The sequence below is a fragment of the Vigna radiata genome, chromosome 4 (assembly GCF_000741045.1).
Source record: "Vigna radiata var. radiata cultivar VC1973A chromosome 4, Vradiata_ver6, whole genome shotgun sequence".
Lineage (NCBI taxonomy): Eukaryota > Viridiplantae > Streptophyta > Magnoliopsida > Fabales > Fabaceae > Vigna > Vigna radiata.
This window is the reverse complement of record NC_028354.1, coordinates 4257734-4283863: the sequence shown is the minus strand read 5'-3', so window position 1 is coordinate 4283863 and position 26130 is coordinate 4257734. Positions and strand designations below refer to the sequence as shown.

At 33.8% G+C, this 26130-nt stretch overlaps 2 protein-coding genes across 7 annotated transcripts; both read right to left on the bottom strand.

The window, feature by feature from the left end:
- Positions 1 to 346: 346 nt before the first annotated feature.
- LOC106759063 lies at positions 347 to 1882 on the bottom strand (the record flags this gene model as incomplete). The annotated part of the gene is made up of 4 exons (XM_022780133.1): positions 347 to 737; positions 824 to 1085; positions 1190 to 1659; positions 1756 to 1882. Coding segments are annotated over 4 exons (879 nt in total), but the record flags the coding sequence as incomplete, so codon positions are not given.
- Positions 1883 to 7760: 5878 nt separating this feature from the next.
- On the bottom strand, positions 7761 to 12627 carry LOC106759241. Of its 6 annotated transcripts, none has more exons than XM_014642317.2 (3): positions 12610 to 12627; positions 8190 to 10907; positions 7761 to 8096 (listed from the first exon to the last, which is right to left on the bottom strand). In XM_014642317.2, exon 2 carries the CDS (start codon positions 9362 to 9364, stop codon positions 8207 to 8209), a length of 1158 nt encoding a protein of 385 aa, XP_014497803.1. In that variant the 5' UTR covers positions 9365 to 10907; positions 12610 to 12627; the 3' UTR covers positions 7761 to 8096; positions 8190 to 8206. The 6 variants fall into 6 exon arrangements, with proteins under 6 accessions (XP_014497803.1, XP_022635319.1, XP_014497801.1 ...); XM_022779598.1 differs by lacking the exon at positions 12610 to 12627 and having other exon boundaries at positions 8190 to 8283; positions 8350 to 12569; XM_014642315.2 differs by lacking the exon at positions 12610 to 12627 and having other exon boundaries at positions 8190 to 9383; positions 10693 to 12565.
- Between the last annotated feature and the right edge of the window lie 13503 nt (positions 12628 to 26130).

The following is a 26130-nucleotide window of genomic DNA, read 5'->3' as shown; positions in this document are numbered from 1 at the left end:
TATTTATATTCATTTAACATATTATTTCTTGTTTTCTTATTATAAAAATCATGTCAAATTAATATAGATATTTCAATTTACCATTTTATATATATATAAGTACTTTTAGGCATGTATCAAGCTAAATAACTAACATCTTGGCAAAATTCACTCTCCTCCTAGCCTAACCTAATTGCTTGAATCGGTTAAGTTCAAATTCGAAACGTTTAAACAATTACAATAAACCAACTTTCAAGCTCTTGCATTTCATGGAGATGTTTGTTAAATGAATATATTAAAAAACATTAATGTTGGTTACACATGACTTGTATAGTAAAAGCAGCAGAAACTTGACATTAAACTTTCATTTGAGAAAATCATTAATGGCGATTGATTATAAGAGATTTACAGGAATAAGTGGTTCCATCTACATTAATTAGTTGAGTCAACACGTAATTAATTTATACTCCTAATAATGCAGACACCAAACATTCTCATGTCATGGCCATGGGCATTTGATCTGTTTGATCAGCATCTAGCACATTCAGATTATTAATTACTCTCTTTTCCTTATGCCTCTTGATCTCTCTATCTTTAGTTAAGTTACATAAAATCTATAGAAATATCTCAGAAAATAATCCATGATGAACATGACACATTTTAGAGCATTAACTTGTGATGTAGATTGCCACCTAACACTTCACCACACATGTAATATCCCCTTCAGCCTCATTCTTTTCACAGTTCCAGCACCACAACTGCTCATTAAACAGAAAAGATGGAGCTTATGATCTTAGAATGAAAATGAAGAAAATGAAAATATGTATAGAGAGATGTGGCTTACATTCAGAGTCTGTTGTGATCCAGTTTCCTTTTCTGGCAGATTTATTGTGGCCAGTGTGTTCAGGAGGGATGGATAAAGTGGAAGTTGAAATTTGGTTAAGTCCATTTTTTGATGAGGAAGCTATTGAAATTGCTGAGTAAACAGAGGAAGTGGTGGAACAGCTTTCCACATCCCATCTGAAACTGATCTTGGGTGACTCGGTGCATCCTTGATCATCATCTGGAACTGCTTTCAGGTTTCCACGCCTTCTGAACATTAAAACCTGAAAACATTTTCAAAGTAAAAAAATAGATTTAAGGGTGTGTTTTGATCAAAGTAAAAAAAATATAATAAAAGGGTCATTTTAGAGATTTAAAAATAGTTCACCTTTCTTCCATTGAATTTCCCTCCTTTCTCTGACTTGGCAGAAGCAGCCCATCTGAGTAGCTCTTTCATTCTTGACATTGGCTTTTTCTTGTTTTGATCTTTAGTTTCTGTGGCATCATTACCACATTGGTCTTTTGTTTCAGCTGAGGATGACAATGGTGCCTCACTTATGGGCAAAACCTTGTTTCCAACATGGCTACCTGAATCTGCCTTGTTAGAACTTCCAACATCTTTGGATGCCTCTTCTTTCTTCATCTTCATGAAGTACAGAAACTGTTTGCTGTTAAAGCTTCCTAACCTCTTCAAGTTGAGAGTGCTGTAAAAGAAAGCTTTTGGAATGTCTTTTCTGTATACAAAAGTGAATATCTTAAAGTTCTTGCAACCAGGCGTGCCCCATTTGTTCCTTCTTCCTCTTTTCTGTGATCTCTCACGCTTTAGCAGATTTACCTCTTTCCCTTTACCATTTTGCCCTGAAAATGAAGCAGATACATTTGCATCATTCATCACATCACACCAAAATCATATAAACAAGTTCATATGAAAGAATAAGAAAGAGTTCATTTTACCACAGGTATCTTCCCTTTTGGGAGGGATACTGAAGTTGCTGCTGCTCCTCTTTCTTTCTTGCTCATGTGCACCTTTAAAGAGCCATTGAAGAATCTGATATATATCACACACACACCAAAAGAGGTGTTAGCCTTGATGTGAATAATGCATGCTGTAGATTCCACTATATATATTATGATCACATAACAATCATACCTGCATGCCTACAGTGGATACTTTGTTCCCACTTATTATAAAAAATATAAATATTTGTCTGTGTTTGTGGGTCTGTGTGATGACTGTACCAGTCAAATGAACAGGTTTGCAGATCTATCTGTGCTGTCTGGATGCCAAAGATTCCTGTCTACTCTATGAGTCCTTTGGTGAGATAAGACAAACAAGATTGCAGTGAATCTAAGGATGATGGTGAGACAACCAGGCTGTGAATGGGGAATAGTTGGCTTCTGATTCTTTGTAACATGGTGCTTAATGCCTTATTATATATATAACATGATCAACTGGCACATACTAAGATTAAACCACTTCATTTTTCATATTAATCAATTAAGAAACAACATGTTTCAGTGCAGCCTCTGCGGCAGTGTTCTTGGCCATACATTTTTGTGTGTCTCTTAGATGTTTGGACCCCATCTTCCAAGTGCCACCAATTGGAGATTTCTTTAATAGGCTACTTTCAAATGAAGCTGGTGCAGAATTAGCATGGAATTCTACCTTTTTTTTCTACCAAAATGGAAAATTGTTTAGCAATCCACTTAATGTTGCTTGAAACAAAAAGCTACTTGCAATAGGGTAAGAATAAAAGAATCAAACAAGCAACATTTAATGTCATTTCTTTGAACCAAGATTACTTCATTATCTCAATTATAATTTCTACTTGTCCTTTCAGCTATGCACAAGTATCAATGTGCCTTTTAAGGCCTTCGAATATATAAATAATGATAATAGTAATACGGTTTTTTAATATTATTCTCAGCATATTTTTGTTCAGAGATCATATATAGACACTTTAATTAATATATCAAACACTTCATCAAACTTGTGTTCTTTTTTTCTATTCTGTTATTCAATATTAGATTTCTGTGAACCCATCTTGTTTCTGTTTTGTTGAATGAAATTTTTGTAGGTTTACCACTTTGGGAATAGAATCACTAAAGAGAAAATGAGACTGACACATCTCTTGGGATCTACATTAATATCAATCAATTATGAAATATCAAAGTTTGTTAAAAGAGAGAAATTACCTGATAATCAATACTCACATGAAACGTAATCACATTATTTTGATAAAAATTTAACAGCAGATCATATGAAAATTGACTAAAACTACATTAGCCTAAAAGAATGATTGTTTTTCTTGTTCCTTGAATCATGCTACAATGCAAAGACAAAAGCACCATTTTGGTGCAATATTTTTAGAAAAGTTGGAAAATGATATTTTGACACCAATTTTTTGATACCATTTTGACACTGCACACGTGTCATGGTTGGACGATTTCAAATTAAAAAAAAAATTGGTTTTTTTTCCTCCAAATATGTCCTTGTTTCAGCTTTTTTAATTTGAAATCGTCCAACCATGTTTTGACATGTGTGCAGTATCAGAATAGTATCAAAAATTGGTATCAAAATATCATTTTCCGGGAGATAATATCTCTTAAATGAGAAAAAGGAAAGGATAAGGTATATAAGAGGGAGATAAGATGTTTTGATGCATAGAAAGAGTACTTTATATCGAAAGTGCCGAATATTTGGGGCACATGGAAATAGAACAGAGATTTTGATTAAGAAACAAAAATTGGTTGCACATGCATGGTGGTTTTGAAAATCTTGTACAATCATGTGTATTTGTTTTCTTTATATTTATGTATGAAGAGAAAAGTTACTTAGGTATATATTTTTTGTTGTTGTTGCAGTTAAGCATGTGGGAGCTTGCAGAAGATATTTAGCCAGCGGTGAATTCCTGTGGGTACAAATTGGGGAACCATCAGTGTCACATGGCTTAGCTATGCAACGCACCAGAATTTCCAAGTACAATTCTCACAACACACCTACAAATGCCTTTTCATTAATATCACTTAATTAACTTCATATAAATGAAATATTTTTTTTTATTCCTCGTAATTTCAATATAAAAAAATGACAAAAACTTCAATTATTATTGAGATATTAAAAAGTCGGTTATAGCAACGAAAGAATCAGACTGATTTATTTTTTATTCTAACCATTTTTTCTTACCACATCAATCTTTCAAGCTTTAAGCTATTTTTAATTTCTAATAATGAATCAAATGAGTTATGGAGTAACTTAGAAATTAGTCCACTTAAAACGAGATTAATTAACTCAAATATAAGTAATATAAGATTTCATTTCTTATTGACGTTTTTTTATCAGTTCACTTGTTATTGATGTGTTTGAAAATTCAAGAATAATTTCTTTCATTATGAACTAAAAGATAAGTAATAAAAAAAAGGTTAAATATTTTTTCATTTCCAAATTATTATTAAAAACTATATTGTTTTCATAAATTAAATTATAAAGTATTTTATTCATGTATTATAAAGGCATCTAAAATATCTTTAGTAGTGAATAGCATATATATGTTATATTATAGTTCATGATACAATTTCATAAACATTCCACCTTTTATTGAAAAGAAGTTTCACATAAGTCAAAGTATATAACTAAATACTTTATAATATATTTGAGGATAAAACACACTTTTTTTTTTATTATAGTTTGAAGATAAAAAAAACATATGTAACTTTATAAAGAATAGTTTTGACGTCATTAAAGAAAACATAAATGTTCTCTTTTTTTTTCATTATCAAATTTGTAAAGATATTTATAGTCATTATTATTATTAGAAAAAGTTTCATTTCCGTCTTTTAAATTTTGTTATCTTTTTCTCCTCTAAATTCAAAATAGATTTTTAAGGTTTTGAATTTCATAAAATGCTAGTATTAGACCTTTCTCCTCCTTAATGGCATAAATGAAGTCATTAATGACATCGAGATGAATGAACCATATTAATGGATGTCACATATAATCAATGGAATGAGATTTCTTTTTTAATTTTAAATATCTTTTAGTTTCTTAAATTAAAAAAATTAAAATTAAAAAATCTTTTTGTCCATTAATTCAAAAGTGATTATTTTAATTTTCATATCAAATCTTCTCTTACACAATTTTTCTCTAACTCATTCTTTTCAAATTTCTTGTTTGTCCTTGTGTTCTCTCCCTTTTTTTCTAGTCATACTATCATTAATGGTATTTTTCCTTGAGGTTTTTAGAAATCAAGGTATGATGACTAGTGATCAGACTATGAAAAATGCAATGTTTGCATTTAATTATTAGAAAAGACAATGATTTTAGATAACCTGTTATCTTTATGTTTTGGAAAGTTGAATTATAGATTGTGATGAGAAAAATAATTTTACTTAAATGGAGATTCAGTTGTCAATTACTTTTCGACCCTTAAGTTATTAATAAATTAAACAAAAAAATAGTAAATAGAAAAAGAATATGAATTGGAATGCAACTCTCTATTATATACGTATTGTTATATAGGTTTTGAGAACCTTTGTTAAGAAAAAAAATTTATGAATTATGATGTAAAATTTATTCTTAGGAAGATTTGTTCTAATTGGCATTGTTTCGTAGATAAATTAAAAAATAATTAGTTATTCTCTGATAATAAAAATATTTTTATAAGATATTCAAGTTATATTAAAGTATCTTTTATACAAGTAAGAACATGTTTCTTGAATTCAAAATTTGGAAAATCTTGTAATCAATAATTATTTAATATTTTTTATTGAATTAAATCATGTAATCTTTATTTTTATAAAGATAAACAAGTTTCACAATGTATTAAAACTATTTAAGTATAATTTCACAACTTTGAGATATAAAATACTTGATCCATTAGAAATTGATATATAACTTAAATTATAATAAATGGACTTGGATAAGTTATTATTGTTACATTTTATAAGCAGTTATGTTATTTATTAGTTTATAACAAAATATGTATTTGTTTGATATAAAGGTTGAAGTGAGTTGGTTCAAGCTAATGGTTAAGACAAGTCGATTTGGATCGATGGTTGAAACAAAATGGTTTGTATCAATAGTGGAAATGTGTTAATTTAGGATAATGGTTGAGTTGAGTCGGCTTAAATTGAAGGTCAAGTCAAGGCATCTTGAATCGAAGATTAAGTTAGATTAGTTTGAATCAAAGGTTAAGCCAAGTTAATCCAATTGAAGGTTGAGAAATTTGTCTAATAGAGTTGAAGGTTTAATTAAGTGGACCTTAGTTGAAGGACTAGTTGAATTATTCCATTTCAAAGGTCGATCTAGGTTGACACAAGCCCATGTCGAGTTAGGTTGACTCATCTCAAATTGAGTCTAGTTAGCATAAATCTAGGACAAGTTGAGTCAGTTTGGACTTAAGTTGACTCAAGTCAGCTTTGGTTGAAAGTGAGGTGAGGTGGCTCAACCTAGGTTGACACAAGTTAGCCTATGTTCAAATTGATCCAAACCCAAAATCATACCCAAAGATCCAAGTTAGGTCGAGTTGGCTTGAACCTAAGATGAATCAACTTGACTTGGGCCTAGATTGGACCCAACCCAAGTTAGACAAAGACAAAAGTTGAGCCGAATCGAGTTAAGTCTAGGTAAAACCAAGTATGTCCAGATCTAAAGCAAGCCGAATTGACTTGAGCTCATATTTAAAAACCTAGTAATTAATTTTATTAAGTCAATCTCACTATATCTAATCTAATTTACAAAATGAATTCAATATAGATTTAGTCTAATTTAAATTAAATTAAAAAAATCAAATCTACTTTATCTAATTAAATTAAATATGAATGATTGATGTAATCTACTTTATTGAATCTAGATTAAATTTAAAAAAAAAAACATAAGATCACCCTTGCTCAATATGTTCTCATTGTTACTAGTCATGCTAGGAATATTTATAAGGACATTCAGAATTTTAAAATTGGCATTTTGTAATGGAGACTAAAGGTTGGATTTTAATTTGAGGAAAAAATGTTTTAAGTCTAAAAGTAATATTTCGATGCTTCTATTATTCTTTTTTTAATATTGTTAATTAATATAATTTTACTTGAATTGTTAAATAACATTTCTACGTATATATTTTAAGTTGAATTGTTAAATGAAATTTGGAGTAAAATTAAAGTTGAATCAATTATAAAATAGTTAGCTAAATGAATATATTTTAGTGCTTTGTATGAAATAAAAAATCATTTATATTATAGAGAAATGAAATAGTTTTAATCATGTGGGTGGGGAAGAAATGTATAAATAAATAAGTGGAGAATAAATAAAAATATAAACCTCTAAATGAAAGAGAGGAGAGAAAATGAACGATTTAAGTAGAAGTGATAATGTAATCGTAGACAGTTACCAAATATTTTATATTTATAAATTCTCTTACCACTTTCAAAAGTCATTAATGAAAAATATTAGAATTGATATTTTAGAAATAAATTAAAAGGAATCTAAAACATAATAAACAATATCAATAAAAAATTAGACTTATTCTATCTTTTTTTGTCACGAATTTGAATTCATTATATAGTAATCTTGTTTAAATAAATCATTCCCACACAGCCTTTTAGTTTATTTTATTTATTATTCCGTAACGTGGCAAGGCAGCGTTTCAAGGAGGAGAGAAGAGGGGTTGGCCGTATAAAGGAGGTTGAGCCAGTTGAACAGTCAACATATAAATCATTTGATTCCATCACCATTCTGGAACCTTTTGAACACACCCTCCAATGTCTTCCAAATTACACACTTTCTTTTGTCCCTTTCATGCTTTTACTTCAATGACATCCCAAAAATAATAACTAGTTTGAAGCATTGCTTCAAACGTGTGACAATGTTTCAGGTGAGGTCACTTGTGTTGTGGTGATAGTTTTCATTATGTCCCAACAAACAAAGAAACAACGAGCCTTAAAAGAATCACACAATATTCCCCAGCTCAAAGCAAACGATTTAGTTCAGATAATTAAGGATTGAACAGCAGCATAGGTTCATAGTACCAGTTATTATGCATGATAACTATATTAACAGAGCTACAACCTTCCAAATCATCCAAATGTTTAGTGTTTCCAAGGCTAAATGCATTTTACATTAAACGTGTTTTTGAAAACATCCTTCTGAGATTTTCCTTGTTTCAATGAAACTAGTGTTCAAGTAAAAGACTATGATTTATTCTGAACTTCCTGCTTCAGCATATTCTTCTGGGTCCCCAAGCTGGAACATAGATCTGAATGCATGCATTTCCCACCACAACTTTGAACAAATTCAAACAATTCTAATGAAGAAACCAAGTGTGTTAAGTGATGACATATTCAAAACAATTCATGTAATACAAGTTTCTTCCATAAAACTGAACTATAAACATTACCAGGTAAATGATGGCAATCATCGTGGTTGATCTTCATTGGATCTTGTCCGGGTCAAACGCCTTCGCCTCCTTGGGACAGGGGATGGATCTTCACCTGCGTCACTAAATATCCTAAGATCATCTTCAATGTCATTTTCATGAAGACCCAGTAAATTCTCACCCCAAAGATATCGCCGGCGTTCAGAGGAACGCCGGTGCCTTGTCCATGTACTTGAATGAGCCCTTGGTTCCCTGACTATTTCAATGGTATTATCCATCACTTGAAATAATATAGTGGTGGTTAACCATGGTCCATTTGCATTGCTGATGTTGCCTTCACGTTCATCTGATAACCTACCAATACCATCTCCATTCTCAAGAACATAGTCTCCAACCAGCACAGCTCCTGGCATTGCAGACTGAATAGCACTCATGATATCGCCGTATTCTCTCTGGCGCTCAAAATTTCGCCAGGCTCTTTCTCTTGTAGGATCAATGTCAGAGGGTCGAGAAGTAGGATGAACTCTCCTTGCATGCCTTCGCAGTTCCAGATAATTACCAACAAATGAGCATGAGTCCCTTGAGCAACTTCTCTTCTTCACGTTCAGATAATTTCTAGCCTCTTCATCCACCTCCCAGCTCAATACAGCACCTCGGCACAAAGGGCATTTCAATTTCAATTTTGAGTCAGATGAATTATCTGCATCTAAATCCTCAAGCACAGCCCTGTCCTGCAAGGTCTCAGAATCAGCAGTTTCTAAAATTCCTTCATCATGTTGGTCTAAATGCCTACTTGGATCTTGGGCATCACCCTGTCTTGATCCTTGTGCAAGTCCAACAGACAATAGAGTATTAATTTCATTTGCATGGAGTTCATTAACATCATGCATGTCAGATTGCATAGTAATGTTAATATCAAAACTATTACCAGAATTGTTTGTGTTAACTAAAGAACTGGGTAAATTTTGGTTCTCCTTAGAATTGTCCCTCATTTTTTTAAATCTGTCCAAGCAATTTGAATGTCTATAACTTGTATCACAAATGTAAGATCTGCAGCCCTTCTCATGAGAGCTGCAAAGTAGGAGAACAGCATTATGTGGATGGTCCATGCAGATAGGACATGAAACTTCATCCAGTTCTTTGTGAAGAGCATGGATATCTGAATCACTACATAATCTTCTCTTAACACCAGCCATCTTCTTCGCAAGGTGTTAACTACTCAACATATTGAACCAATTAGAAAAGGATGCAAGTAACCGGACCAAATTTTTTTCATTTTTACAAACTTGGATATCATACACACTATTCTTTCACATTAAATTAAAAATAAAAATACATGATCAGCAGTAGAAGAGAAATTCTATTAGTCTAGGAACAAGCAAAGAGTTACAATAAGAATGTAACAAACTAAAACTGGATATAATAAAAACTCCACAAAACCACTTAAGCTCTGTCTATTGTGAAATGCACAAGAAAAGCAATAACTGACAAGCTTTATGTATAATATTGCTCGGACTTCTAGTAACTGGCTTCCCTCTAACTTTTATGTATTCCTATAGTTTTAGTTCTATTTGCCCTTAACCATCAAAACACGAAAAAGGAACAAAAAATTACAAACGTATAACGTTTTCCTTTTATTACACACAACAGTGAAGCTTATGTACTATTACATCCTTCCACGAAAGCATGATAAGAGGATAATGTTCGATTCTATGTGTGATTCTGAGATTTACATAAACAAGGTATAATCTACATCTAACATTGCAACATGTAAACTCTGAAGGGCATTGATTTGTAATTCAAAACGATGTATATCACACCTTTTCCACTGCTCAAGAGTTCAAACTTTACTGACAGAAAAATTATATAAGTAAAAAAAGAAAAAAAAAAAAACTGATAAGAAGCACAACTGTTGACAACACAAAATGAAGCATAACTAAAGGATTAGGTAGCCCATTTACAACCCGTGCAATTACTTCTTCATACATATCCATAGACAACAATATAACAATCTTGGATTCAAAACCAAGCATTTGGCTAGTATTATTAATCATCATTCAAGGTTAATGACACCTTCGTCATTAGATTCTTTGAACTAAAAGACCTATACTAGAATGGTGTCCTTGCTTCAGACTAAACCAAAAACTAATTTGATAAAGACTGACAATTACTCTTTGTAACAACACTTTGTATCCTTTCCCACATGTTACAACTTCTAACATAACGGACCTTGCTCTAGTGACTATTAACGAAGACTTTCTTGTCAATTGCAAAATCTAGATTCCTCATATGAGAAAATTAGGTCAACTCATTGTAAAGTTCAGCTTTTCTCAAGAGACTTTAACAGATAAAAATGACTAGAAAAATACTTGTCAATGAAAAATATGAAAAAGGAGATCTATACAAGAAATGAAATGAAATAGTTCAACAAATATGTATTGAGCACAATGCAAAAGGAATTTTTCAGACATTAATAAAGGACATGAGATTAACAATATGATGCATTGTTAGCTTATGAACTTACCAAGGCGATAAGCTCTAGCTATATCCCTACCAGCTTCTGGCTCAGTTTGTAATTATAAGAACTTTAGATGACTTCACAAAAGAATCAGAGGGCAATCCCTCAGGCAATGCTCCAAAGTACGATACAAAAAATGAATCAATGTATACAATAATCTCGGACACATGTATAACTAACGAACACTTCTGTACAACAGAATCACCAACAAGCCCCAAAATCTGCGGGTACATCATAAAAAAAAAGAAGAAAAAGACTATGTTCAGCAACACAAGATCTCAGTCCAATAAATTTCAATATCGATTAAGTTTAAAATCTAGGAATCGTCAATTAGAAACAGAACTATATATGAACAGAGAAATAAGGACACTTCATTCAAACTGATTCATTAACACAACACTATACTTTGAATGAGATGATACCAAGGGAGCTTACTATTCTACATGTTTATACCTAGTATGCTAGATCACATTATCAGAAGTCAACATGGATTATGTGATCCAGACTCATCAGTAAATCCCGTTTATTTTTGTTTTGCATCTAAGATCAAACATGTCAACATTGATTCAACCCAGGAGAAGATATGAATGGAACTGACATACTGAAATGTCATATATGAGGGGGAATGACTTTTTTCTAGTTATTTGAGTAAAACTCAAATGAGCATGCAGGAAAATAAATGAGAAACAAAAGCACTTCAGTGCATTATTGTTACAGAAGCAACACTCCGTATATATCATGATGGTGAGGGACAGAAAAGTTCAGGAAATTACAAAGACATTATCAGGGTTAGTTCTAAATATGCAAGTGAAGGATTACTGCATTGATAATAGCCAAAAAAAGGTAAGGTTAGCAGTGTGGGTAGGAATTCTTCTTATCCAACAGCCCAACATTTCAGTTACTCTGGAAAATCAAATCAAATTTTACACATTCAGGATGTCTATCCCACATACTCTTCAAAAGTCCTAAAGCATGGGAGCAATTAGCACTATCAAGTCATATAATCAATAAAATGGACACTGATAATAACATAGAGTATCAAATTCGATTCATTGCCTGTATATCAAATATTAAGTAGAAACCAATAGAATAAAAATAGACATCAAGAAAAATAAAAAAAATCCCATACAGAAATATCAAGCAACAAAGTGTTGCTAGTTCACAAGATTCATGAACAACAAGAACCCCTTATTTGCCAAATAAGACATTTATCACACAAATTTATATAGATAATCAAGCAAACTAGTAATGATTTCCATGATTTCCATGCACAAACCTCTGTTTCACTAAAAAGAACAGGGCAATTGCAGAACATTCCAATTGCACGCATCCAAACACCAAATCAATCACAAAAAATTAAAACTAAGTGGAATGATGAAGCAGAAAGGAATCCCACAGTAGATTGGGAATAACTAAGCACCAATTTCCAAAACCCAATTAAATCCCAAGGAAGGTCATACATGGCCGACACTAACCACAGATCAACATTTAACCACCACACCAATGAAAAAAAACCCTAAACCTAACTCCCAACCCCGAACAAAATTCAATCAACATTAAATTTCAAGAATTTTCTTGATAAAAATAAAATCCAAAAGAAACACAACACAATTATCAAATTGAGAGAGAAAGATCAAACCCAATTACGATCGACAAAGATAAACTACAGAAGCAAAGAAAGAAACATAAAATCGTTAGCAGAAAAAAGGTGGGGATTTACAAAAGGGTTGATTTTTATTTTTTTATTTATTTCCTTCTTCTGGGGTTGGTCTATGCACGAGATCCCATAGATGCAGAGAAGAAACAAGACAAGGAAGAAAATGGAATTCCAAAAACGAGGGCTTTATTATTTAATTATATATATATATATTATTTATTATAACAGAAAATTGTGACGAAGAAAGATCAAAATGCAATTTGCACCTATCAACAAGGATATTGATTCACGGGTTCAAACACATTGGGCTAAATCGTGGGTTTAAATACTCAGCGTACATGAAACTGGTAGGATACGTATACGATACGATTACGGCTAAGGTACATCTGTACATACCGTTTTGTAAAGGAATATGATTTATTTTCTTTATTTTGTAAATATTTTTATTATAAATACAATTTATTTTCATAATTTAAAAATAAAAACATGATTAAATTTTAAAATAATTATTTAAAAAATAATTATGAAAATTAATCTAATTTTAAAAAATTATTATTTAAAACATAAAATTAAAAAATATACATTAAAAGAAAAACTCTTTTATATGATAGTAAAGATGAAATGAGTATGACAGTAACGTTTCAAAAGATAATATGAATAAAAAAAGTTGTGTATAGTAAAAATTAATAAAATATTCCTTATATTGGTTATTGTGGAGTTTAGTGAGATACATTGTTTTTGGTTGACGGAATAAAGCTTCATGAGATTAATTTCCCTGATGATAATGGAACTTTTTAATCTTATACTAGCAAAAAAATAATGGTGCTATCACGCATATTTTTTAAAATTTTAGAAGATAATTTGATTTACGATAAAAAATTTGGAAATGATAATAGTTAAAATAATTATATTAAAAAAAATATAATATTAAAAAAACCTTTTGATATTATTTTTATTTGAATTAGTTATAAACATTATAAAATTATCTTAACTATTTAATTTTTATTTTACAATAGAATTAAATACACATAAATTAGCTTTTTTTAAAAAAATTATCAAAATGCAAAACTTTTAAAATAACTACGGATATGAATAAGTTGTACTAAAGTGACATGAGTTCATTATAAAGAAGTCATGTTAAGGTGGCAAAATATTAATTGAAATAATTTTTAAGTTGTGTTTGGATTCACTGATTTAGTTTTAGGAGGGATTGAGAGTTACAAATACGCAGAAGAATGTCGTGTTCATATCCAAGAGTTTAGGAGAAAGGGGGAGTGTCATTTTGCTGGATAACCTCTTAATGCCATCTCGCTTGAGGCTTTTTGCAAGATTACCCTTGGTAGTATGGTCACGTGCACTTGTTAATTTCACGTGCTTTGCCTTTACTCTATAAGATTCTTGGACTATACAGGAAACATTCCTAACCACAGAGTGACCATTTACAGCCGTGAATTTTGAATTTCATTGACCATGTGAATGTATTTAATGAACCATTAAATAAAATTCAATATAATATGAAGTTGTGAGAGTTGGGAAGTCATGTTTCGTGTCTCTGCCTCGATTGTAGTGTAGACGAGAGTGTGGTGTTCTTCATCCTCAAGCTGTTTGAGGTAAGTAATATAATGGAAGATGAGAGTGTCGCCTGTTATGATGAGAGGTGGAATCACTTATGGGCGATGAGTGGTGGAATCGGTTATGCAACTAATTATGCAGGGCTCATTCGTTCATTGATAGAGCTGTCAAAATGGATAATCTGATCCGCTCTGACTCGACCCACCATGGATTGATCACTTAGTGAGTCAACCCAACCCCAGTTCATTTATTAGCGAGTCAAAAAAATTCGAACTCAACCCGATCCACCATGGGTTGGTGGGTTAAACCCGTTGGCTCATTGACTCACTTAACTTTTTTTCATCCTCTTCTTCTAATATTCTTATAACATGTTACTTTGATCGATCAAATTGAAAAAGTAATAATTGGACCAATTGATATAAAAGAAACTAAAAAAAACTGGAGAATCTAAACTATTAAGTAACATGTGTTTATTTTGTATCTATTAATATAAAAAAAATTAAAGAATCTTAGTTATCATAAGTAACATGTATTTATTTTGAAATAATTAATATAAAAAAACTGAAAAATCTTAGTTACATAAAGGATGTTTTTTATATAGGATATTCTATATGATTTTATATTGCTACGATTGTGTATATTAAACAATGAAAAATGTTTGATGAAGTGGTTAAGTGATTGTAAAAATATTGTATATATTTTTCCGTGTTATTAATTATTAAAAGTATTGTAAAAATATTGTATATATAGGATGTTTAAATATTATAAAAATATTGTATATGTTTAAATATTGTAAAAATATTGTATATATAGGATGTTTAAATATTGTATATATAGGATGTTTATATATTGTAAAAATATCTTATATGTTTAAATATTGTAAAAATATTGTATATATAGAATGTTTAAATATTGTAAAAATAGCCTAATAAAATAGGATTTTAATAATTAAATTAATTAATTTGATTTAATTAAAAAAATAGGTGGACTGATGAGCCAACCCAACCCACCACGGGATCAACCCATGTGCGTCGGGTTCTTAGTGAGCCGAGTCAAAATTGGCTCGCATCAAAGTTTTCGCATTTTTTTCCAACCTAACCCGACTCAAACCCGTGGTGAGTTAGGTTGGCTCATGGGTTTCAACCCATTTTGACGACACTATTCATTGGTGTATGCGTTGGCTAACCTTTAGTAGAATGTTGTTTGTTATTTCATTACCAAATCAGATTAGATTATATAGAAGTCCTTTGAAATGTAAGAAAGGTTAAAATTAATAAAATGAAATAACCAAGTACTAGAACTAGTTGATGCATGGATCATTATTTTACTTGTTAATGAGCTAGTATTAAATTGCCTGCTACCTGCGGGTACCAACTATTCGCAGCGAATTTTACTTGCGGATACCCGCGGGCATATGTATTTTTGTCATCCCTACCTTGAACTTCAATAAACCATCTAACCCTAACTCAAACTCTTTGGCCTGATCTATTCCAATCAACTCCACTTTTTTCTTCAATCATGCATCCAATAACTATTTATCTTTTATCAAACTTAAGAAATCACTAAATATAGTCAAGTTACTACATTTAATGAAATTTGCTCCCACTTCAACTTGTAAGATCCGGGAAAATAGGAGTTTTAAAAATAAAGTAATTTTGAGACTTTGAATTTTGTTTGGAGATTTGTGTTCTTGAGTTTATAATTTTGTTAGAACATAATTTTCATGTTATTTTTTTATATTTATATTCTTTTGCCTAGGGGCAAAAAAGTCTTTTACTTTTATTTAATTGGTGTAGAAATTAATTAAGAGAGGGTGTAGAAAGGAAAAGTATACAAATTAAATAATCTGGATATTTAATAAAATAATATTATGTAAATCTTTTAGAAGATTTAGTTGTTGTTATTTTAAAAATTAGTTAAATGAGAATAAAAGATATAATCTTGTTGGGTTTAAAAATTAAAAGAAATATTATTATTAGAGAAAATCATCATTAGATATTGTAGATTTTAAAAAGATTTGGTGGTTGATGATATTTTAAAAAGTAATTAAGATAGAATAAAAGAAAATTTTAGTGGTTTTAGATATAAACTGAGAGATTTTATTAAAACTAAAAAGATAGAGATAGAATAGAAGAGGATAAAAAGGATAAGAGTAAAAAGGGGTTGACATTTTGTTACCTTAAAAGCAAAAAACAAAAATTAGAAATATAAGAGAGAGAAAAGACGTTTTCTAGGAGAAAATAGAGTCAAGAACGAAGGATAAAAAATAAGAGGACCATCGGTGACGTTGTGAAGCTTTCTTGGTGATTTTGGAAACAAAAATAGTACGAGGCCAAGTAAGGGCAGTAACCAGGATATATCTCTTGGTTTGGGGAAGTCATGTTATTTTGCAATCTATACATGCATGTGGGCCTTTGTTTTGGGTGCATTCTTTATGGATTATTTGTGGTGGCTGTTACTTTGTTTTTTTTCATTGAGAGCCGTGGGGACTAGGGTCTTCTTGGGTTGCTGAGTGTTTGTATACCTTAAAGTTTCATAAACTTTTATGTTGTTAGTGTGTGAGACAAATAAACGCATGAGTTTTGTGGTTGAAGGTTTTTTGTTTTTTTTTAAACGAAGAAAGGGTGTTTCAGAGGAGAAAGATAGAACTCTATAGGTTATTCCGTAAGAGTTGGTGATGATAGTTGATTTCATAGGGTAAGGGATTTAAGTAGAGAGGACGTGGTTCTGTAAAATTTAAAAAGAGAAAAATAAGAGGTCTTATGTTGAATGGTGAAAGCGAAGGTGAGGGAGTGATAGGTGAGAAAACCGGGATGGTGGCTAGTAGAAAAACCTAAGAGTCTCGGGTATGAGTTGTTAGAAGATAAAATGAGGGTCTCTTTGGAGGATGTAAGTTATGAGGTTCAGTTACTGTGAGTTTATACGTATATTGTGTTTACATGATAGGTGAGATGGGTTATAAAATGAAAAGAAAAGAAGAAAAGTTGGAGAGAGAGAAATTAATGATTTTAGTGTAGGTTTTTACGTGAACTTAAATGCATTTGTGGGGCCCGCGACTTTAAGTGGTGGAAAGTAAAAGAGAGAAACTTTGTTTTATAGATTTAAACCATTTAGGCGTCCCTACTTTTGCTAGTATTCCCAATTTGGTCCCCTTCTTTTAAAGTTTCCCAATTGAGTCCTTATAAGTGTTAATTTGAAACAATTTAGCCCCTGCCGTTAAAAATCGTTAACGGTGTTAAAATTATGCAGAAATGGTTGAATGATGTGTTAAATTATTTAAACGTGGCACTCCACCACTAATCAGTGAACCAACCAGATTTTGCCACATCATCACCTTGGACACGTCATCATCATCTTCTTCACAAAAACCCTAAACTCCCAAACCCTAGCCGCCGTCAGCGACAAGCGTCGTCGCGAGCTCCTCCTCTAATCCAGAAACCATTTGCGTCTCCATCAAGCCTAGTCTCCACCGAAGGAACCGCGTCGGACCGGAACGGTGCAACCATCTTCCTCGCATCCGACAACCATGGCAGCTCAACGGACCATCACAGGCCACCACGCAAGGACGTCTTCTCAATCGCAAATTGCCGTCGCGCCGCTCAATCTCCACCGCTACGAACCGCCAGCCGCTCCATCATTCTCACCATCACCAGACCTGCGAAACCCAAAAGCAGAGAAAGGATCAATCTTTTGCCTTATTTTTAGTTCAATGCTTGTTGGGTCTAATGCTTGTGCTTGCCACTGTTAAGGGCATGCTTTGATGCGCTAGCCTCACATGTTCGAACCATCTTCCTCACGCATCACAAACCCAACGCCATTCTCCATTCTCAAACTTGCGCTCAGAAAAACCAGAGGACCAACAACCAAGTAGCGAGAATCCATGACCACCATCCAAATCACCATCGCCAGACCTGCAAATCCAAACCATTTCATCTCATCAACACACACCTGTAGAGAAACGCACGAAATTGAGAATTGCGTCGTTGGCGTGGCTGGTTGCTTCCTTCATCTCCACCATCGTCTTCGCACAAGCGTCGCAACTCCGTGACTGTTGTGCCTCCATTAGCGCAACTCACCAGTAGTGCCTCCATGTCGTCCACAAGCCGCGTGAAGGAGGAGGAGCAAAACCCTATTCGCAATTGGGGATCTCAGGAGTGGGAAAGTCCTGTCCCCAATCTGAACCCTAATTTGGGAGAAAGGGGGATTCCATGTGGCAAAAAATTGACACACCACCTTTCTATCTCTGTAGAATTTTAACACCGTTAACCATTTTTAACGGCAGGGGCTAAATTGTTTCAAATTAGCACTTATAAGAACTCAATTGGGAAACTTTAAAAGAAGGAGACCAAATTGAAAATACCTAACAAAAATAGGAACGTCTAAATGGTTTAAACCTTGTTTTATATTTATATTAGTTACGTGAGATTGGTAGTTGGTTTTCAAAAAGTTTATGTTAATTATAATATCTTTATATTATATGAAGAAATATTTTAAGTCTAATATAATTATGTTATATATTTTTTTTAACGTAAAGGGATATCTCATTTTTCATGTACAATTTTATTCATATACTAATATTTTATATTTATGTCATTTAATTAGAAGACATGGTTAACTATATATGTGAGATCCTTTGTTTTATTCTCTGTTGGATAATTATGTTTTTATTTTCATGCTATACACTTGTAGTTTTGGGTATTTACTGAAATATTCAACATGTTTAAATTTAACTTTATTTAATAAGTAAAATTTTGTGTATTATCTAATATGTTGAAAATTGTGTATAAACATGTTTGAATTGGAGATAAATAGTTATTTTAGATTTTTTTATTAAGAGATTGGTTGATTATTATGTGTAAATGAGACTATGTATTGAGACTAAGATATAAGATTTGTGATTGGTGAGTTAATGTATAATATTGAGACTATGTATGAAATGTGATGAGAAAGACGTTATAAATCTTATGATTCGTGAGCAATGCATGTTAGTGAGAATGTGTATAGGTTTGTGATGCGAACATGAAACTATGTTATTTCCTTGTGTGTTGTCGGTCATGTGTGAACTTTTCATAATGCGCGACGTTAAGAATGCGATGTGTTGGACTCTCGTTTAAGAGATAGTGATTCGAATGTCACTCCCTCTACACGGGGAGGTGGATGTCTCGCCTAAAAGACTTCGGCTTGTGCTTAGTTAATGCACTGGTGTGCATAGTGTCAGTGTTTTTACTTGTTATTCCTTGAGAAGTCGGGGAGATAGGTCAGAAGTTGCCTTCCCTGGATGATATAGAAATTTGAAATCATAGTCCATCAAGAATATTATCCAGCCTTTGCCTCATTTCAGCTCTTTCAGATTAAACAGATACATTAAGTTTTTATGATTACTGAACACCTGAAACTGTGCAACATAAAAGTAGTGTCTCCAAATCCTTAAAGCAAAAACAACCACTGCCAACTCCAAGTCATGAGTATGGTAATTCTTCTCACGAACCTTTAATTTCCTTGAAGCATAAGCCATTACTTTCTTCTCTTGCATGAGTACACAACCCAACCCCTGATGCGAAGAATCATAGTAAACCTTAAAGGATTTACCATAAGGGATTACTATCACTGAAGCCCTTGTCATCTCTATTCACATATGTCCGTGCAATCAAAAGGCTAATCCTTTCGAGTCAATTGTGTCAATGGCTCCACCATCTTATATAATTCTTTTATAAACCTGTGATAGTAGCTAGCTAGACCCACAAAACTCCTTATCTCTACTGCAGGTTTGGCATCTCCCATTGTAGCACCGCTTAAACCCTTACCGGGTCAACTGATATACCCTGAGTTGATATCACGTGCTCTAGAAACTACACCTCTTTCATCCAAAACTCACATTTTGGTAGCTTGGCATACAACTTCTTCTTTCTTAAGATTCCAAGCATTGTACTTAAGTGTTCCTCATGCTCCTTATGGTTCTAAAGTAGATAAGAATGTCGACTATAAAGACTACAACAAACTTATCTAGAAAAGGCCGAAAGATCTTATTCATATAGTCTCTAACACAACCGTTTATTCCTCGCAACTGTCTATTCCTCGCAACTGATACTTATTCTTGATAATTAACTTACTCAGTTGTCTGTAACCACATAGCCTAGAAATTACATCTTTCTTCTTTACTCACAACATTGATTCTCCCCACAGTGATACAATTGGCCTGATAAACTATTTCTCTAACAACTCTTCAATATGCTTTTTTAACTCCATCAACTCAAGTCATTTTGTGAGGATTTATCGACATTGACCCTAGTCTTGGTAATAGAGAACTCCACTTCTCTATGAGGACATAATCCTGGTACTTCCTCAAGAAACACATCCGCGAACTCACTCACCACTGGTATGACCAAACTTTCTCCACTTTGATCAACATTCAACTGAGTCAAGATGGTAAAACAACAAGATCATTCCTTCTCTTCATGTCATACCTAACTAAACGACTATAACTTTGACTCTTCTTCATTGCGAAATATTAACCTTCTCTTACGACAATCAACAAGAATACAATTGGTAGATAAAAAATCCATCCGTGGACGTCCTGTTTCTTCTTCTTCTTCTACTTTCATCCAATCCTGCAAGAAGAGGTTCAAAAAATTTCGTGCTTCTAGTTCGAATTGTACCCTGCATACACTAGAAAACAAAACACTAGAGCACCCAATTAGCACAAAAATAAAAAAATTCAAAATCAAAATAAAGAAAAATGAAAAACAATAATAAAAAAATATAGTCAAAACTGGTTAAAAATCAAACAAAAGTATAGTTCAAACCACGAGTCCCCAATGTTAACACTCTGGCAAGTGTATCAGATCGTATCAAGTAATAATAAAACGGTAAGTCCGAGTATCGTTTCCCAAAGGACTCTCAGGCCTAAACGTTCATGTGATGTTTTGAAATCATAAGACTTGAATAAACGACAATTTGAGTTTTAAATGCAAAACGGAAAATAAATATGCATGTGAGAATTGATCAATCGACAATTGAGCAATATGGATGAGTGATGTTGTTAGGGTTTACGGTTTCATCCTAATCCATTCTCAAATACCTATTATTCTTACCAAATTTGACTTTGTTATCAATGTTCATGCCACTTTCTAAAATCCCCTACTATCAGTATCTTGATAAATAGAGTCTACTCCTAATTACTAGTTTTACAATGTCTAGTCTCCCTATCAATTATTCATGCATTACATAATTCGGATAAAAGCTTAAGGAAATTGATCCTCCTATTCCTATGTTTAGGTAATATTGTTATCAAGAGAATTCCCTCATGTATAGACTTAACTATGCGTGTCCATATAGAAAGAATCAAAGATTATGCTATTGAATAATGTCTTAAACAAAGCATGCAAATATAATGGAAGAAAAACTCAAACAATTGATAAACAAAGCATATGAATAAAGCAAGAATTTCAATATAAGAGAGTTTCAAATAGGATTACATCGTTCCCCAACAACAGAAGGGTTTAGTTCACCATAGTCATGGTGAATCTAGATGAATTGAATGAAAAGTATGGAAAAGATAACCCTAAAATTGATAAATTGGAGCTTCCACATCCAAAATTCGCCTCCAAGGTGAGAAGAATGTGTTTCTGCGTCATTTCTGCCAAAATATAGCTTCTCTGGTTCTTGCAAATGTATTTATAACTCAGAAAATTATCAGAAATTTAGCCCAGGCCCACTTGTACACTGCCTGGCGGTGGCTTTACCACGCATCGGTGGGTGCATCACTTGATCTCACCTCCCATGCTGCCGCTTGAGCATCGTCCAGAGAATCCACTGAAGAGTCCACCGCCCGACAGTGGCTGCGACTCTTCTTTTCTTACACTTTTCCACCTTCTCTTGCATCCAATTCCTCCCTTACTTGACTTCCTTCGTTCAATTCCTGATAAATCCAGCCACATCAAAGGAAAACCAAGCATAAAACCAATAAAACCTAATTTGACTCTCTTATACTCTAACTTAAGCAAATTGCATGATTTCAAGCTAATTCTAAGTCATAAAGGGTATATTTGATATCAATTTTAAGTATGAAAATAACGGTTTTTAGACCGTTATCACAACCCCAAACTTAGAACTTTACTTGTCCTCAAGCAAACAAAATGTAACTTAGTCTTCCACAATTCATCACAATGGTTCAACCTTTTCCAAATCCATATCTCAAGACAAGTCATCACTCAAATCAGCTCATCCATAGAATTTAATCAAGATGCACATATGCCTCAAATCAAACCATCATAGTGTTCTTCTCAATCATATAAAACACAACAGATGTTATTCTCATAAATGATCACTCAGCTAAGCACATATATAATCACAGATTCAGGGAATTATTCCTCACCACAGAAGGTGTTTTACTCAATCACTCAAGTGTTTGTCAAGGTCATTCCTTCCCTCTACTATCCACATGTCACATAGAACAAAATTGCCATTCATTTGCCACAATCAAATATTGCTTTTGGGAGAAATTCTCTAGATCCTGGTTTCTAGGTATTTCCCAATAACAAAGAAGACCATAAAATCATGTCATGAATGATCAAAGCATAACACGCATAGAGCAAAGGAGAAAATCCCTAACAATTAATGAAAGAAGCATATAATAAATCAGAACAAATTCAAATACATGAGAGTTTAGAGGTTACATATTTCGCAACAACAAATGAAGTTTAGTTATCCATTGTCATGGAGAAACTAGGTGTACAATGGAATGAGAATGATAGAAAAACCTTAAAAATTGAAGAGGAGAGCTCTCACATCCAATTCTGCCTCTAGAGAGTCAAATAGTGTGTTTTTGTGTCTCTACTGCCAAAAGATACAAACCCTAACATGTGTAGATTCTTAAATAAAGCAAAAAGAAAGTCCAAGCCCACGTTGCTAGCGCTCAGCGCCCCAACTTAGGGTAGTCGGGCGGTGGTGCGAGAGGAGTGGCGCTCAGGGACCCTCAGAGGGCACCTAGGCGGTTTGCGGGATAAGGAAACTAGCGCTAAACGCCTTAGGAAGGGCACCCATGCGTTGATGTGAGCTTCCAGCGTTGAGGGATGATAACGGGTTGAAACACCGTTATTTGCTATGAGATTTTGATACTAAAAGCACCCTTTTTCACTTAGAAACTTGCTTGGACTCATGTGTTTTCAATAAATTGTGTGAATAAGAGAGTTGAGGTTGATTTAAACAGTTTTCTAACAAATCCCCCTTGTTTTGATAGAGATTGAAGCAATACTGGAAGAAGAAGTGAAAAGCCAAGAAGATGGAGCTCAAAAGGGGTCAAAAAGGCACCAAGAAGAGGCAAAACCCGAAGCCCAAGCGACAGGAACGAGAAAACAGCGCGGAGCAGATCACCACTGGTAGCCCGGGCGACAGATGCTTGAAGCTTGGGCGTCCAAAACTGACGCCCAACCCCAACATGAACCCCAATTCATGCTTGGGCGAGCTCCCTACGACGCTTGAGCGTGATTTCACGTGGATCGGACCCTAATTCTGCTCAGATTTGATTCTTTCGGACCGGGCCGAACTTTGGGGCGCGTTTGACACTATTTAAAGGACCCTGGGGCTCTAGGTTTTGCATCCCTGGTAGAAGAAAGCATAGCAATACACTCATAGCCAATTCTTATTCTTTTCATTCTTTTTTTTCTTCCACTGTTCATAGGTTCCAGCATGTGTATGGGGAACTAATTTCTATTTGTTGTTGGGGAATGATGTAACCTTGTAAACTCTCATGTATTTGAATTGATTCTTAATTCTATATGTTTTTTTTTTCATTAATTTTTAGAGTAATTTATATGTTCTTATTGCTTGCTTATACAATAGCATGATCTATGAGTTGCACGAGTGCCGACAGGTTCCTTTCAATTCAGGTCCTTGTTAAATTACTCCTAAGGGTTATATTGCTCAAACATGAGGGTATGGGTCTTAGTCGTCTTAACCTCTTGATCTTCACATCTTTTTACCAGGAATGCTAGGAATTGTATGTGTTGGTATCGGAGGGGGTATGGTTCGAAGAGTATAACGCAGCGGAATAAAACTTAGAGTAAGCGTATAAGCGTGTTCGGTCACAAAAACAGTTTCTTTATCAGTTTTAAATTTCTTGTAAAACTTTTATCGAACAGTTTGAGTGCTAAAAGATTAAGGAGTGTAGGGAAGAGAAAAATCACACAAATGATTTTTATACTGGTTCGAATCAAAAGATTCTACATCCAATTGTTAATCACTATAAAAAGTGATTAACGTTTTTTTTGTGCCTTACCACATCAGAATAAATCCTGGGTATCTCTTTCACCGGTGAAGGATAAGCAACTGTTCACTCTGTTCAATACTTCTTATAAGGAATTTAATACGAATTTCTTTAAGGTATCAATAAAAGAGTATGGTCGATCCAGCTTTTACTTCGATGACGATCGACCCAAATTTCCCTTCTACTTGACCGAGCATCCAAAGAAAGTTGTTTCATGGGCCAAGTCTGCGATGACCCCCGATGAGCTAGAAGTCGTCAGCCAGCTTAATCAGCTTTATTGAGTCGTCATTTGTAACTTATCTAAATTTTCTTTCTTGTTTCAGATCTCTTTGGTAACATGGAGAAAAACAAGTCCTTTTTGTTAATGATGGCTCGACGAAAGGAAGAGCTCAAAACGACTCGGGAGGGAACTTCTTCCATCCCAGCTCGGCCTATAGTGTTCGAGGTCGCTCCCTCTCAAGTCGTGAATCTAGCTTTGAAAATAGCCTCAGAATCGCAACCTTCCTCTACTCCCACTGCAAAACCTAAACTTGAGGGTGCTCCTCGCACAAGTGGGGGGAAGAAGAAGACTTCCAAAGAGAAGTTCGTCTCTTCGAGCAAGAGAAGCGAAAGGAAGATTCCCGAGGGGCCTTTGATCACTAGGTCGTTTGATCTGAATGTGCCTTGAATATAATCTCGATCCCGGGGAGAAAAAACCTTTTAAAGGAATGACCACTACGGAAGCTTTGGATATGGCTTACGAGCTGAACGTTCGGTCAAACTTATGTATGGCTTTCGCCGCAGGATCCGCTAAGTCTTTAATCGCTGAGGAGCTGGAGATCGCCACACAGGATTTAGAAAATTCCCAGAAGGGTAACAAGGATCTAGCTCGTGTCTAGAAGCAATCCTGAAAGAAACTGAGGATGAGCGGGAAAACGCCAATGTTGCTATGAACAAGGCCCGAAGTAATGCTCAACTGTCGCAACGGTCTAATGATCATGTTAATTAAAGGGATGCACTGGCTCTCAACCAGGAAAGGCTGATAACTGAGAACAAATTTTTGGGTGAAGAAATCTGCAACGAGTGCCTTACTGGGTTTTAACAAGGGATCGCCCAATGCCATTAATTTTTCCAATTGCCACTAGACCATCCCTTCCTGATGATGTCGAGGCTCCAACACCGATTAGTCCTCTCATAATTGATGCGCCCCAACCTCTATAAGTTATCGAGGATGGTGATGAAGAAGTCGTTGAGGTTGAGCTTAAATATTTGCAACAGGAAAGATTTTGATAAGTGTTTTGTTTAGCTTACGTAGGCATTTCTGTTTTTGGGCCTTTGGGGCCTTTTCTGTGTATGAATCTTTAGTACGAACAATCAGGCTACTGTTTCCTCCTATCATTTCTTTTTCTTTATTATGTTGTAACCTAACTATCCTTCGCAAGCATTTTTGAGCATTCGCTAGACTTAGGTGCAAATTTGGTTCGGACTTGTTTCTCATTGAACGACAGTCTGTAGAAGTTTTGACTTACTCCTAGGTTGAGCGGGAAATGCTAAGAGTTCTCTATGAAAGCTCCCTCCGCTCGAACATTAGGTGAATTCGCTTTGGAATCACCGAGCAACGTGTTGTAGGAGTTCTCTTTGAATCTCCCTCCGCTCTAAGTTCCGATGAATTCACTTTAGAATCACCAAGCAGCGTGATGTAGGAATTCTCTTTGGAATCTCCCTCCGCTCTAAGTTCAGGTGAATTCGCTTTAGAATCACCGAGCGATGCGATGTAGGAGTTCTCTTTGGAATCTCCCTCCGCTCTAAGTTCAGGTGAATTCGCTTTAGAATCACCAAGCAGTGTGATGTAGGAATTTTCTTTGGAATCTCCCTCTGCTCTAAGTTTAGGTGAATTCACTTTAGAATCACCAAGCAACATGTTGTAGGAATTGTCTTTGGAATCTCCTCTCGCTCTAAGTTTAGGTGAATT